The 16150-nt window shown below is 35.3% G+C and overlaps 1 protein-coding gene across 1 annotated transcript; it reads right to left on the bottom strand.

Moving 5' to 3' along the window:
* Positions 1-1325: 1325 nt before the first annotated feature.
* LOC131318976 (uncharacterized) lies at positions 1326-4184 on the bottom strand. The gene is made up of 2 exons (XM_058349055.1): positions 4120-4184; positions 1326-4004 (listed from the first exon to the last, which is right to left on the bottom strand). Exon 2 carries the CDS (start codon positions 2815-2817, stop codon positions 1546-1548), a length of 1272 nt encoding a protein of 423 aa, XP_058205038.1. The 5' UTR covers positions 2818-4004; positions 4120-4184; the 3' UTR covers positions 1326-1545.
* Between the last annotated feature and the right edge of the window lie 11966 nt (positions 4185-16150).

Raw genomic sequence — 16150 nt, forward strand, 5'->3', positions numbered from 1 at the left:
ACTGCTGATCTAAGCTGTTCTCTTTGCGAAATTGTACATTATGGCTTAATGGATGCCAAATTAAACGTTTGTCGAATTACTTGCCGAATTTAGTAGTACATAAATTGATTTGATGGTGCAATTTTTATTTTTTGAACGACAAAGAAAACTTTCAGTTATCATAAAAAATCAGAAGAATGACGATGTAAATTGGATATTGTAAACAAGTCAAAAGAATCACGTTACCCTTGAATAATTAGCTCTAAGACTTCAGTCAATGTGTTTTGCCATTGATTCTTCATGACCTGATATTTGACCAAAAGTTTTTTTTTTTTTTGGAAAGTGATTTGACCTGAGATTTGCCATTGATTCATCATGACCTGGTTTTTTTGGTGAGTGAAATTCTCTTTGAAATGAAGCACAGAGAAGTACTATCACACTACAATGTGGGCCATGTGTGGACTCATCTCAAAAACTGCCTTCCAATTACAGATTGGGCCTGTTCAGGCAAACCCATCCCCATAAAAGTGAACCCAATAATATTTGGGAACTGATTTTCGCGTTCCAAGATTTACTGCAGGCGCTCCACCTTTTTGTTTTTATATTGTGATGTTGCTGGCAACATCAGTGTATATTTTGTTTTTACACTGTGATGTTGCTGGCAACATCACAGTATAAAAACAAAAAGGTGGAGCGCCTGCAGTAAATCTTGGAGCGCGAATATCAATTCCCTAATATTTTGGGCTAGAAGTTATGAATTCAGCTCCATGATTCATCGATTATTATGACTGAATCAGATGCAGAGAAAAATGGGTGAAAGGAAGAAAGAAGAAGATGGGAAGAAAACAAAGATGGATCGGAGTGGCCACCGATCGAACCCAAGTCTAATCTCAAGATTACTCGCCTCAAAGACGCGGCTCTTTTGTGTGCTTAATTGTTTGATTTGGGCTTTTTAGGCCTTCTAGGGTATTGAGTTTTATTTGTTTTATATTTGGGCTTGTAGGCTTTTTTAATAATCCTAATAATCCAACCCAACCATGCTGCCGGCTGAACCCAATCGAACAATTAAGCGGACTCGATTCTGACTTGGTTCAATCCCTATTGTGCTTGGAAATTCTACAATTTCTTTGTATGATGTTTAGATCAATCATAAGGGGAGTGATTTTTGCACTCGTTAAATTATTAACCGCACTCCCTAAAAGTTAACAATTTAGGCAGATGTCACTCGATCGAGGGTAGCAGATGTCACTCAACGATATTAACGGTGGACGCCACTCGAGGCGACCAAGTCACACACTTGATTTTAGAAGGAATCCTCAACTCCAAGCAATAAATACTCGCAAATATTTTCATTAACTCAAACTCCCCCATTTCATTTATGGCTAAAGCCTTAAATAGATATCTTGAAACATCCCTCCAAGAATAGGAAATAAAACTTTGACTCTATATCTAAAAAACTAGGAAGACTCACAAAACAAATACAAAAGCAACTGGACTCCTGGACTAACAAAATAAATGATAAAGACTCTTCGACTCACATTATATACTAATGTAAAACCACAAGACTTAAATAATTTTAATTTTTCCAAATTCTGACTGCATCAACCCACTACTATTACAAGAAGTAGATTGAAAACACGAAGAAATTGTTCCTCTCATATTTGGCACAAACCAGATTAGAGGCAGAACGTTGTTTCCAAGATGAGGATCTGGTATGCAACACGATTGAAAGCTTTCTTCCTCCACATTGAAGATACCCATGTCCTCATCGATCCCCCTGGGCACATAACCTGGACAGTCGCAATGGAAGTGTTGCGTGTAGTATATGCAGTTAGGTAGGCACTCGGGAAACTCTAATGTTGAAACCGATAGAGAATGATTGTCGCCTACAAATAAGGCTTGGTTCCCTAAGCGACTAATAGGAACCCATGTTGCCTCTGCCTCCCCAGTTGGATGTTGTAGCAACTTAAAAACAGCAATTCTTGAAGTATTCTCTGTCTGATCACCATCAGGAAGCCCCTCCCAATACCTTTGTACGTGTAGTAGATCACCCTCTTGTGATTGAACGAGATAAACGGCGTCAGCCATATCAATCGAAGGTTTTACTTGTTTGGTTAAAGCTATTTCTGTACCGCTAGCAAAGTCAATTTTCACTAGGTTACTCATTTTGTCGACGCCATAAATTTGACCTTTGTGATGATAAATAACATCAAAACATGAGCATGAGTAATCACGTCTATCAATAAAATTCCATGACTCTTGTCCAGATTTGAACATAGCTAATCGACACATACCATCATAGATAACCACAACCTCGTAGTTGTTTGGGCTTAGAGATGGATCGGATGATAGAATTGCCTTCCTAATAAAGTCCTCTGGATCATCATCATCGATGTAACCTTCATAGAGACCATAAGGATCTTTCAAAGGCGGGAGAGAAACGGCTCCACCAGTAAAGGGGTTTAAGAGGGTTATGACCATGGTGCTTCTTTCTATAGCTAATAACCATCCAAAGGCAGATCCTATAAACCTCCTAGTACAAGGCAATGGCAAATCCACTGAGTACGTAATTTCTCTGGTGAGACTAAACAAAAGTCGCTTTGCTGGTTCACTGTTTTCGTTTGTGTCCATCATCAACACAGGGAGTTTATTATGACACGATTTGAAGATGCGTAACCTCTGCTTGTAATCATCAGTAACCTGGTCGAGGGCATAGCGACGCCATGGTAGACAGACGCCACTAAACCGTACATAGTCCGAGAACTGATCAATTTTTTCTAGAATGGAAAGGAGGAGGTTTCTTGGAAGCCATGCCCAATCAGAGAAGGAAGAAGCCATGCTTTCGATGGGTGGAACCCAACTACAAGGAAGAATATTATGAGTGATATAAAATAAGCGTGTACTCAGTATCAATATATAAGGAGAGGCAATTAAAAAGTGTTTCCTCAATTAAAAAGTGTTTCCTATTGTACCCGTTTTGCTTATAGAAAGCAGCGGTTTTGGCAATCCTTTTGTAATATGTCTTTCTTTCTTTCTTTCATAAGTATGTATCTTCCTAAAAAGGACAGACTAATCAGTAACGTGGAGGTGGAAATTGATTCAATGGATGTGTTTCCTATAGTTGAACTTTAATAAAGAAAAGAAATAGGAAACACAATTTGTCTAAATGAGGTGTTTGCATAGTTGAAGGACAATGTACAATTCAACATTGGTAGTAGGGGTGAGCAAGGAATGAATTGGTTCGGGTTTGCGATAAACAATGAATCAAACCAATTCTTACGGATTGAAGATTTTCATAACCAATCCTATCCCCTACGCAAAACACATAGAACCAAACCAATCTAAAACATTAAACTACAGCTCAGTTTCTATTTCGAACCACGGTTTACTTTAATTTGGGATAATTTTTCAAAAAGCATTTTAATCAATTAAGTTTTTTCATAAAAAAAAACTTGTAAACAGAACTTGTGTCTGAACCAATTGCGTTAAAATCACTACAAGTCACTAAAATAGATTCAAACTCATGATAAGTCCCTAAAGAAATATGGTTTAATTATACATGCTCAATGTATATAATGGTTGAGTTTATTATTGTCTAAAGTTCCTAAATAACATATCAATTAAATAGTAGTATATGTAATGTAAAATTGTGGTTTAGATGGATTTGAAATCAGAACCGTGAGAATATATCTACAAACCAAACCGTTTACTTCAGTTTTTTTATTTTCCAAATTAACAAGGACTAAATAACGGAATTGGGGATGGTGCTGTGCAGTGCGCCGCATCCTCAGAGCAGTCGGATGCACAACACCGTCCCCATGTCCTCACGCTGCTAACCAAACTGACTGGCTTGGACTGGTTCGGATTGGATTTGCAGTTCGACAGTTTTTTCTCACCTCTAAAATACATAGTCGTAGACCACCAAAAGGGATTCCAATAAAATGCAATTTCGTTCCAAATTGGCAAGCCTTCAAACCCCTAGCATGCAAGCTCGATTTAAGCCACAAAACTGAATCGATTTGAACCTAGAAAACCATAAATAAACAAGATACCGAAGCGAATTAAAATTTGAAACCAAGATACGTACAAGATGAAAAAAAAACCTGTCTGATTATCCTGAGTACTTTTTATTTAAGCTACCTGGGCTGGGATTTAATCAGCAAAAAAAGTCTGGCAAGGGCTTCAGCGAGAGAGAGAGAGAGAGAGAGAGAGAGAGAGAGAGAGAGAGAGAGATCTGACAGAGGAATTGTTCTTCGGAGGGAAGATAACAAAGAGGAAAAGAACAAGAAGCAAGTGAGGAAGGGCGTGGGAGGTGAGAAGGGGCCGGATCCTGTCCATTTACTTCACTTCGGACCGATTCGGTCACTATTGAGAAAATGTCAGGATTTTGCCTAAGATTTAATCCTAGCTGTTCTACTAAGAATTTTTTAAAAATAAGTATTTATTTACAATTTTAAAGTTTAAAAATAAAAGATTATTGGAAATAATTTTTTGTACAATATAAATATTATTTGATAGATTTGAATGAGATTTTTTGAACGTTATAAAAACTAAAAAATTATTTTTTAAATGCATTATTTTTAAATTAAAAAATTACTAATAAATACTTATTTATTAAAGAACTTTTAACAGAACAGGGTTAATTATCGAACCCCTATCTGTTTAAAACTAGCAATTGTTCTTACCTTCCAATTCCAAAGCCCGACAACTCGACAGGTGGTTTTGGACCAATAAGCCACTCTCTTTTTTTGACTTCTTAGTTTTCTTTATTTAATTATTTTATTTGTTAATTTTGCATCAATTTTTTATGAATTATTGATTCTTCTTTGAGAGAGGAATAGGAAAAATAAAAAATTAAGAGTTTCAATCATAATTTTTTACTTTTTGATTTCTCTCACCCAGAAAAATTAATAATTTACAAAAATTTGGCACAAAACTAACAAATACAAAAAAAAATTTATAAAGACAAACCAATAAATCAAAATGGTCCAAAACCACCCTACCTCCAGCTCCGAGTGATAGGAATTTTTGGTAATATATATATTTTTACTTTATTTTGTGAATAGTAAGTGGGTGTTTGCAAAAAATTAATTTGACAGATTTTTAAATTCCAACTTCTAAAAATCATTTTAGAATGTTTGTCAAAAATTTTGCATAAATGATTTTTAGAAGAAATTCTCAATATTCCAAAGTTGGGTTTAGATAGCTTTTGGAATTATACAATACAAATTCTTAAAAAGAAATGAAAATTTTGTAATCTCCCAGCTGCGACAAATAGATTTCTCAATTTCTTCTAAAATCTGCAGCAGAATCTGAAGTTAAAACATAAAACTGTATCCACAATTATTGCGAGCACGCCCTGAGTACCAAAAAAACACATAGGATTAATACATAGGAAAAAGCCCAGACATGAGCAAAACTGGAAAATCGCCACAAATTTGGTACTACATCGAAATTTATCCCACAAAGCTTTCCAAATCTATTGTCCAAATTAAATTGAGTGTATTAATCGAACTGTTGGGTTTTAGTAAATAACCAATAGCGAGTTTACATTGAAAAGAATAGCAATTTAGGCATGCTTCTACACATCAATTCCCTAGAAAACAGACATAGAATTAAGTACAAATTCATGTTTTTAGTTTTCGTTCACCCTCCACTTATTAGGAGGGTGACATTACCCTCCTTCCTATAATTGAAATGATAGTTATCTCACCACAATGTGATGTCATACTTACAAAAATATATATTGCAAGTGTGGACCTACACCATTTCAACCAATGAAATAGAGGGTAATGTTATCGCTTCTTAAGGAGGGTGAACAAAATTGCACTCCAAATTCATAACAGGAAATGAAAATAAGAATCTCGTATTCCAAATTCAAATATAGGAAGCAATACCAATATAGATTTTTCAATAGAAACTCATGAATTCCTAATCAGTCCTGCAAGCCAATAGCTCTTCTTCTTCTTTTTAAACGGAAAAAACAATACTCCTTCCGTCCTTTTCTTAGAGTCCGGTATTCTATTTTGGGCTGTCCCTTAATAAGTGTCCATTTTGTAAAGTAAGCGGGTAAAAGTTGGTGAATTTTCCATTTTGCCCCTAAAAGTAGATTCTATTTTAAAAAGTTAGTGAGTAAAAATGTAATAATGATTTTTTCACAGAGGGTAAGAAGAGAAAATGGAGGTAAAAGTTGATGTGAAAGGTGTAATGATGATATCTTTTTAATAAGTTAGAATTACGAAGCAGAACACTTAAAAGGGGACGGAGGGAGTACCATTCAATTCATTCAAATAAGTCATAAGGTGTCTACAAAAAATCAACCAGATATAGATCAAGCCATACAATATCTACTGATCACCACCCGAAAACAAAGATACAGAAAACTGTCAAACCCTAAAAAAGACAAAACTAATGTTGAACTCCTCAGTAGAAGCCATGGTTGTTAAAATCTTACGATACAAGATATGTATCCTATGATTCGTATCGTCTCCTTCCAAAAACAATACGTATCGCAGACTGTATCTTTTTTGTATAGAAATCTTACGATACAGCTGTGTATCCTACGATATAATAGTGTATTTCGATTCACAGTGTATCCTACGATTACTTATAGAGAACAAATCATTCCGTATTTTAAGGGGTGGAACACAAAATACGTTCTGATCTTTTCTTCTAATTATGATCGTATTCAAATCATTTAAAAGAAACCCAAAGCTTGAATAAAAGAAAGAATGTATTTCGGATCATGTTTTGCATGAATTTGATAATGGCTGTTTTTCTCTTCCCTTAACCTCAGGCACCAGAAAGAAATGCGATACAACCTACCTAAGAGACTTGGAATTTTCATCTTAAAAATAATTTTTTTCAAATATACACCAAATATTTTAGATTATTATTGAGTATAATTATTATTGTATATTAGCTTGTCAACGTATCTTACCATACGCAATACGTATCCCGATACGATTCGTAAAATGAAATAAACAATACACAATACATATCCCGATTTGAAACCACTTACAGAAGCCATTACCCACCCCCACCATAATCTTGAACGGCAAACGTGGAGCAAGTATTGAGACACCGGGTGCCTCGGCATTAATAAGTTCAATTAAATAACTTGTGCTAAGACCATCCATGCTTTGTGGAATGGAATTTGGGTGGCAATAGTTCTTCTATGATCTAGACTCTAGAGTGGATGATGAGGGTGTCGAGTTTCTGAGTAGAAAACAACGAAAGAAAAAAACTGAATGCATTTATATGTAGGGGAAGGTAACAAAGATCAACTGGGGACGTGCCAATAAGGTTGAGGTAGTAATTGGGATTGGGAGAGATGCTACGAGGTTAACCGTGGTGCAATATTTAAAGGAAGGCCATTAATAGCTGCGGGCTGTGCTGAAGCGAAAAGAGTCAAAAGACATGTACAGAATCTGCTTATTTGATCCAAATTTCTTAGATTTAGCTTCATGATATGCTTAGGTATTCTTATGTTATCCATAAAATCAAGGTATTGAATCACCAATAGTGGCTAACTGTCGATTATGGTGCATCTAGTTTCTTTAGTTAGTCAAGAAAATCAATGCTACTTATTTTCTTCAAAACGATTCCTCTATGTTTGTTATATGTTCATTGGGTGGTAATAATTCCTTCTTTGGTCAAGCTATTCAGGTGCATGATATCTTCACTTCTGTTGAGTCGAAGGCGTTTGTTAAAGCTGCTGAGTCACTTGGGTTTGCTCACCAAGGTAGTCTTGGCCCAACAAAAGGCAAAGCATACAGAGATAATGATCGTGTTTCTGTGAATGATCCAGTTCTTGCAAATACAATATGGGTATCTGGACTCAACAAATTATTTTTTGATTTTAAGATACGAGGCAAAGTTGCTGTTGGGTTGAATCCGAATATCAGATTCTACCGGTTAGTCAGGTGACTTGGATCTTTTTCATCTTAGGTTGTGTCCATTTCGTCACATGATCACGTGAGTTATTGCCTGTCATCTACCTGTAATTCTTCTAAGGCTCGCTGCAGTAGTTTATGATCTCCTCCTTTTTTTTCACTAAAGAGGCATGAGAAAGCAAGAAATTCATCTGTCCTAGTTACTTCAGTTTCCAAAGATGTTGCATGGGCATATACTAGTGCAAATCTTTTACTTATCAGATACAAGGTTGGTCAGCGTTTTGGACGGCATATTGATGAGAGCGTTGATCTTGGAGATGGAAAGCATACCCATTATACTTTGTTGATATATTTAAGTGGTGGTTTCAAACCCAAATAAAAAAGTGATAAGAGCAACCCCTCAAGACTCTTCTAACATCTAGTTGGAGGAGAGACTGTCTTCTACGGTCCCAAAAATGGTGTTGTAGCTGAGGTGAATCCCATTTTCCTTAGGCTGTATGTTCTACATTGTTGTACATTTTGTTATATTGCTTTTGTAACTTGCTTAATTTGAGTAAGGCAAAGCCTTTAATGATGGTATGGCTCTCCTTCTCATTCATGGTGATAAGTGTATGTTGCATGAAGCTCGGAATGTTTCTAAGGGTGTTAAGTATGTGTCACGATCAGATGTAACTTTTGCTTGATCAAGCTTATGTAGATCCTGCAGCCTTGGTACGTTCTTCATATTCTATTAATCTCATGGACACCTACTGAGTTCGTAAGTGATAGAAATTTTGAAACTCTTCTGTTATATAGCATTGTTATTTTAAGTTTAGTGCTTCCATGACCAATGTTCCGTTTGGCTTATTGGTGATTGTAATCACTTAACAAATGGCTTTGAAGTTTCAAAACTGTGACTCCTAAAAATGTCCACTCTATTGATCCTGAACATGAACTAGGGGTGTTTCAATAGCCTTGACTGAAAACTTCTTCTTCTGTCCAACCTCTGAAAAATTAAGACGGCAGGCTCTAGAACAATGGTGAAAGATGGCAATGACATTTTTAGTTGTAGTTTGTGTGGGGTAGGGCCTTGACTTGCTGTTTATAGTTGTTGAATTGGAAGTCCCATGGATACTCCATCAATGCATCTGCATTTTTATATAGAACTTGGGAATTAGTCCATGATGTTTGTTGTGGTGTCCAATTTTAAGACTTTAAATGTGATAAAACAGTGTTCCGTTTCCCATGATTGAATGCCTTTAATCTTTAGCAAAGACACTAATATTTTAGGCTATTGCCCGTTTTGTTTCAATCACCCTGAGACACTAAAACACATTATCTTGTTTTATGACTTCTTTAGACCGATCTGGTTTGCTTCCAATCTACCCCCCTGTTTTGTTAGCAATCCTTCCGGTCATGGTTCAACTCTTGGCTTAGTAAAGGCTCTCTTTGTAATCAACATCACTGACTCACATGTACACTTGTATTACTATATCTGCCAATGTTTGATGTTTCTGAAAATCTAGGAATAGTGTTATCATTTCCCCCTTTTTCTGTATTGTTTCACAAGCGAACAGTCTTGTCTCCTCTAACACCCTAATTCATTAAGCTTGAGCGGTTTCCAACTACGCTTTACACCTGATTGTCCTCCATTGCTAAGGTTGGCTCTGTCATGGTGGGGAGTTGGTGCAAAGTTGTCACAAGGGAGGCTAATTAGATCCTTTTAATTTAGTAGTTCCTTATATTCAATGTGCTACATTTGCTGCTCTCTCTTATCTATATTTTGGCACACCAGCAGAATATTACCCATATCATTCGGTTTGCCAATTATGGCATATCTTTATCTGTGTAGGAAGCAGGTTCTATAAACATGTCATATACCAGAGGCAGCTCCATTTGTATTTTGATTTCTACTTGTGGTACAAAATTTTCAGAGGTTCTCCATCAGTTCGATTACTTGTATTAGCCTCCACATAACCTTCGCCCACACACATTCTGGTGTCGATTGTTGTATTTGTAACTATGAATTCTACATCTCAGAATCCCAGATATCAATCTCTGTCTGTTGACTTATGACTAAACTGGTTATTGGGTAAGCTCAGAAACCCCAGGACCGGGAGTTCTAAGATCACTGCTACTGTAATGACAAAATTTGTAATACACAACGAAATTGTTTGCAAAGAACGGTCTTTGGACGCCCAGAATCCAAGTATCCATCGGTTGTCAATCATTTGCAAAACTTGGTTTTGTTAAGGTACAGAGATGAACCAAGAATTCTGTTTCCTCCTCATCAGTTGAATTTATTTGGTAAGTGTTTCGCCACAACCTAACCATTGAAATAGGTTGAACTACCCAAGCGTAAGGCTAGGTCGTTGTCAGCATAATAACAGGAAAGTCCGGGATCGTACCCACAGGGAGTTTCGAATAGCTTGATCGGAAGTAAGTTTTATGTGATTAGTTCGCGGCGTTTAAACAGTCAACTTTTACTTTTGCTTTGAAAGGTGAAAACTACTCGTGTGAAAGACTAGAAATAAGTTTTAACTAAGAATAAAAAGCGGCAAGGCGTTGGAGTTGCTAACACCCATAACTTAAGTTATTCAACTCTTCTCAACGAAAACACGGTTGAATTGCATGCCATAAGCTATCAACCGGAAGATTTAGTTATAAAACCAATAAAAGACTAGAAGCGTAGTATGGAAAGCGAGCAAGTTCATTAGTTCTATTGGCAAACACAAGGCGTGACATCGCTCCAGAACCATGTGTATGAGCACATGATCACCGAAGATTAACAACGCCAAGTTTATTACATAAAAGGCAAACCCTTTTCATTTTCCAAACCGAACCTCAAGTTTCGGGTTGAGAAAAGCAAGATTAACCGAAGATACAAGGTGTTATTCACCCCTTTGCCAAGCCTAATTGAACTAAGCATGGTAAGAAATTGAGGCATAAGATTTAACCGATAAAATTAAACGAAAACTAGTTTGATATTATAAAGGATCTCAACGATACAACTTTAGTACTTGAGAAAATAACAAACTAGCAACACTTACTTAAGTTCTTGAAGAATTACACTTAAAAAGCTTAAGAGACAACAATGGAGCTCCTAGGAATTAAAAGACCTAAAGCTTAAAGTGTAACTAGCCTTTAAATTGTGAGAGAGAGAACCTTATATGCATGGGCTTTCTCTTTCCGCACATACCACAAAAATATCACAAACACTTGCTACTAAAAGAAATTTTTCATAAATGGAATGTTGAAAAGGCAACAAAAAATTCTAAATGAGCAGAACTGGTATCGATACCGGTCCAAAAGGGTATCGATACCCCAGCGGCTGAAATCTCAGAGCTCCTGATGGCATCGATACCTTTTTGACTTTGTATCGATACTATTGCTGATTTCTGCAATTTCATCCCCAGATTCTTCCCTTGCCTTCAAAACATCCCGGGCACCCTTCGGTGCTTCTTTTCTCAATTCTTTGGATTTGGTGAAAAATGCCACAAGGCCTAGGGCACTTGGTTATCCTTGGGGATCGTCCTTGGCGTCAAAACACGCCTTATTCTCGCAGTTTACCTGAAACGCTTACAAAAATACCTTACGTGCAATATCTAAAAAAATGATAACTTATACGTACAAATACTAAAAATTGGAGGACTCGAGCACCAAGAGTATACAATCTTGGGTGCTTATTAGTAAGTGATTACTATGACTTGGATTTGCAAAGCAAATCGTTCTAAAAGCGGAAATGTTTGCCCAGAACTAGTTTTTTTGAATTTTGCATAAGTCCACTATAGCAGTTTTCAAACCCATCTAATCCACTTCTAAGTTTCATAATCCACATATAACATTATATGTGTAACAAAAAATGTATTTTTTCATTTTTCTCGATTTTTTTTTATTAAACCCGCTACACTTAACATTTAACATTATATATGTGACAAATTTCTCTTTTTGTTTTTTCTATTTTTGTTGTATTGATTTTTTAATGTTATATGAGTGATAAAATTTTCTTAACATACAACATTATATGTGTGGCAAAAATTTTCTAACATGCAACATTTCTTTTTGATTTTTCTTTTTTCTAGTTTTCAACGTTATATGCTGGTCCATACAAAACATATAACATTATATATGAGTTTTTGAATATCTAAATATCGCAAAAAAAGAAAGAAAGAACATATAATATTATATTTGAGCTTCTGCAGCTCTGAATGTCACAAAAAAATAGAATAGAACATATAACATTATATGTAAACTTCTGTAGTTCTAAATCTCACAAAAAAATAAAATATATAATATTATATCTGAGCTTCTATAACTCTAACCCTCACAAAACATGACATAAAACTATATGTTCTCAAAACAACATCATATCTTTCCAATAATATTATATATTTTAAAAAATAACATTATATGTTCACATATCATGCCACCATTATCCTTGTTTCTAGTCGCGCCTTGAATCTCAAGTTGAATGTTGATGAGGCCACAAGGGGTCGAGCTTCATTTTTTCACCGTTTTCTTCATCAAATCCTTCAAAATTTTGATTTTCTGCCTCCAAATAGCATTCTCATAACCATCTACATATATACATAGTACCCTCTTTCTCATCGGTAAATTCCATCTTGACCCCTCCAAATATAGCACGACTTTCTTGTTGGTTTTTGTTTTCCCAGTTTGAGTCCATCTCTAGCCTGGCCTACTTTGATCTTCAAAATGGTTCACTCTGAAAAGTTACGATCATTCTTGTGAAAATGGTATGCTATCAGTGTCGGTTCCCTTTCAAAAACTAGGCCAATTCAAGTGGACAAAGAGTGGGTTCTCTTTCCCATCAAGGACCATATAGTGGGTCCAAACATCTATTGGGCCGAATCGGAACGCTAATTGGGCCGAACGACCTACGCTTGGGCCAACATGTGGGAATGCGTGTGTGACCTAGCTTTTCATAATTAGCTTGAAGTGTTCACCAAAAGTTCTACGTAACAAATTCTCAAATTCTACAAATTTTGAAACGTTAAAATAGAATGAAATTCAAAAAAATCCAAAAGCAGGGTTGATTAGCTTTTAGAACTTTTTGAATCATATTTTAAGTTTCATAAAAACAAAAATGGTACCAGTTTTTACCTTAGTCTAATCATAAACAGCTAAACATGTTTTCATTTAATTCTACTAAAATTTAAAGTATATATAAAATCTAAAATCTATATCTACAGCTATCGCAAACACGTCCAAGACAGTCTGAAAAATGAAGTGCCGACCTAAGAACAAGACTTCATTAAGGGAAATAACTCTTATAGTAGCATTGTTTGGTCAATTAAACTAGAGGACGGCAAACATATCATAGGTCATGATCAAAAAAAACAAAAAAACATAGGTGTTCTATTTTTATTTATTTTTGCTAAGCTGTAATATAGGTGTTACTTGTTGAAGGTCGTTACTAATTTGTGCACAATAAAATACTAGCTTAGATCATAGGTTTGACAGAGATTGTAGATAACAATTTCGACTTATTCTGTAAGAAGATCTTTTGACTTTCCTAAAATCATCTTGTGCTACAATACTTGGAGGTAGCACAATGTGAACTTCGAAGCTATGTTTTGACAAATGCTTTTGAACCTTTTTGGTCTATCGTGACTCACGAGTGTGAACTTGAGGTAAATATTCTCTAATTACGTGTCATTTAATTTGTTGAGATCTCTTGAAAAACCATCTCCATCACCAGCCGTAAGAGCATTCACAGTAGAATAAGCAAAATAAAAAATTGTTAAAGTTAGCAATGTTGGATAAAAAAAGTGCTCGCATTGGAATAACTAAATCTAGCAACCTCTTAACAATTCATCAAATTTTAGCTCTTCAATAATCAAAACTAGCAATATTTTGTCAATAACCAAATTTTATCTTTCAATTAAGTACACCAACATTACACAAAAACATTCTCTCTCTCTCTCTCCCTCTCTCTCAACAATGTTTTCAAAAAATAATTTTAAAAAATTGTAACTTTCAGATTTTTTTTTCTGTTTTTTTTTTCAGAAACTTTTTTTTTTAATTTTAAAAACTGTAAGTAAATAGAGTGTGTTTTTCAAAAAACTGTTTTTGAAATTTCAAAACTATTTTATAGAAATTTTTTTTTTACGCAAAATCTGTTTTTAAAAAACTGTATTTATAGTTTTTAAAATTTCAAAATTATTTGTGTAAATACAATTCTTTCAAAATTGTATTTATAGTTTTTAAGTGAACAAAGTGTGTTTTTTGAAAAACTGTTTTTTGTTTCGAAAAACTTTTTTTTTTTTATATGTTTCTAACATGAACTGTTTTTTTTTTCCTTCAAAAACCACTTTTTCAAAACATATGCGTGAAATGAAGGAAAAAAGTTTGGAGGGCCCATTGGTTTTGATTATGAGCGAAAAATAACCAATATGGGATTTGACATTGTTAACTTTAGCAACATCTAAATGGATAAACAAAATGTGATGTGACATGTTTTGATTATTCACATTTGCTTATTCTACTGCTGATCTAAGCCGTTCTCTTTGCGAAATTGTACATTATGGCTTAATGGATGCCAAATTAAACGTTTGTCGAATTACTTGCCGAATTTAGTAGTACATAAATAGATTTGATGGTGCAATTTTTATTTTTTGAACGACAAAGAAAACTTTCAGTTATCATAAAAAATCAGAAGAATGACAATGTAAATTGGATATTGTAAACAAGTCAAAAGAATCACGTTACCCTTGAATAATTAGCTCTAAGACTTCAGTCAATGTGTTTTGCCATTGATTCTTCAAGACCTGATATTTGACCAAAAGTTTTTTTTTTTTTTTGGAAAGTGATTTGACCTGAGATTTGCCATTGATTCATCATGACCTGGTTTTTTTGGTGAGTGAAATTCTCTTTGAAATGAAGCACAGAGTAGTACTATCACACTACAATGTGGGCCATGTGGACTCATCTCAAAAATTGCCTTCCAATTACAGATTGGGCCTGTTCAGGCAAACCCATCCCCATAAAAGTGAACCCAATAATATTTGGGAACTGATTTTCGCGCTCCAAGATTTACTGCAGGCGCTCCACCTTTTTGTTTTTATACTGTGATGTTGCTGGCAACATCAGTGTATATTTTGTTTTTACATTATGATGTTGCTGGCAACATCACAGTGTAAAAACAAAAAGGTGGAGCGCCTGCAGTAAATCTTGGAGCGCTAATATCAATTCCCTAATATTTTGGGCTAGAAGTTATGAATTCAGCTCCATGATTCATCGATTATTATGACTGAATCAGATGCAGAGAAAAATGGGTGAAAGGAAGAAAGAAGAAGATGGGAAGAAAACAAAGATGGATCGGAGTGGCCACCGATCGAACCCAAGTCTAATCTCAAGATTACTCGCCTCAAAGACATTGCGCTCTTTTGTGTGCTTAATTGTTTGATTTGGGCTTTTTAGGCCTTCTAGGGTATTGAGTTTTAGGGTATTGAGTTTTATTTGTTTTATATTTGGGCTTGTAGGCTTTTTTAATAATCCTAATAATCCAACCCAACCATGCTGCCGGCCGAATCCAATCGAACAAATAAGCAGACTCGATTCTGACTTGGTTCAATCCCTATTGTGCTTGGAAATTCTACAATTTCTTTGTATGATGTTTAGATCAATCATAAGGGGAGTGATTTTTGCACTCGTCAAATTATTAACCGCACTCCCTAAAATTTAACAATTTAGGCAGTAAGAAAATCAACCTATATTGGTTTTCCGAGTGCAGGTAACAATTCAGGGAGTGCGAAAATCACTCCCCAATTTGAATAACATATTTAAAGAAAAAAAACAAACCGTTCACCATTTACACTTCGGCCATGAAATATTCTTCTCCATATTGACCACAAGCAAGCGCATCAATATTATTCCATGGTAAATCCATGATGCAGGCTGGGACCTGCGATGTTTAGGATAGTCTTAGAATGCCACTCGATCGAGGGTAGCAGATGTCACTCAACGATATTAACGGTGGACGCCACTCGAGGCGACCAAGTCACACACTTGATTTTAGAAGGAATCCTCAACTCCAAGCAATAAATACTCGCAAATATTTTCATTAACTCAAACTCCCCCATTTCATTTATGGCTAAAGCCTTAAATAGATATCTTGAAACATCCCTCCAAGAATAGGAAATAAAACTTTGACTCTATATCTAAAAAACTAGGAAGACTCACAAAACAAATACAAAAGCAACTGGACTCCTGGACTAACAAAATAAATGATAAAGACTCTTCGACTCACATTATATACTAATGTAAAACCACAAGAC

The sequence above is a fragment of the Rhododendron vialii genome, chromosome 3a (genome assembly GCF_030253575.1).
Source record: "Rhododendron vialii isolate Sample 1 chromosome 3a, ASM3025357v1".
NCBI classification, from domain to species: Eukaryota; Viridiplantae; Streptophyta; class Magnoliopsida; order Ericales; family Ericaceae; genus Rhododendron; species Rhododendron vialii.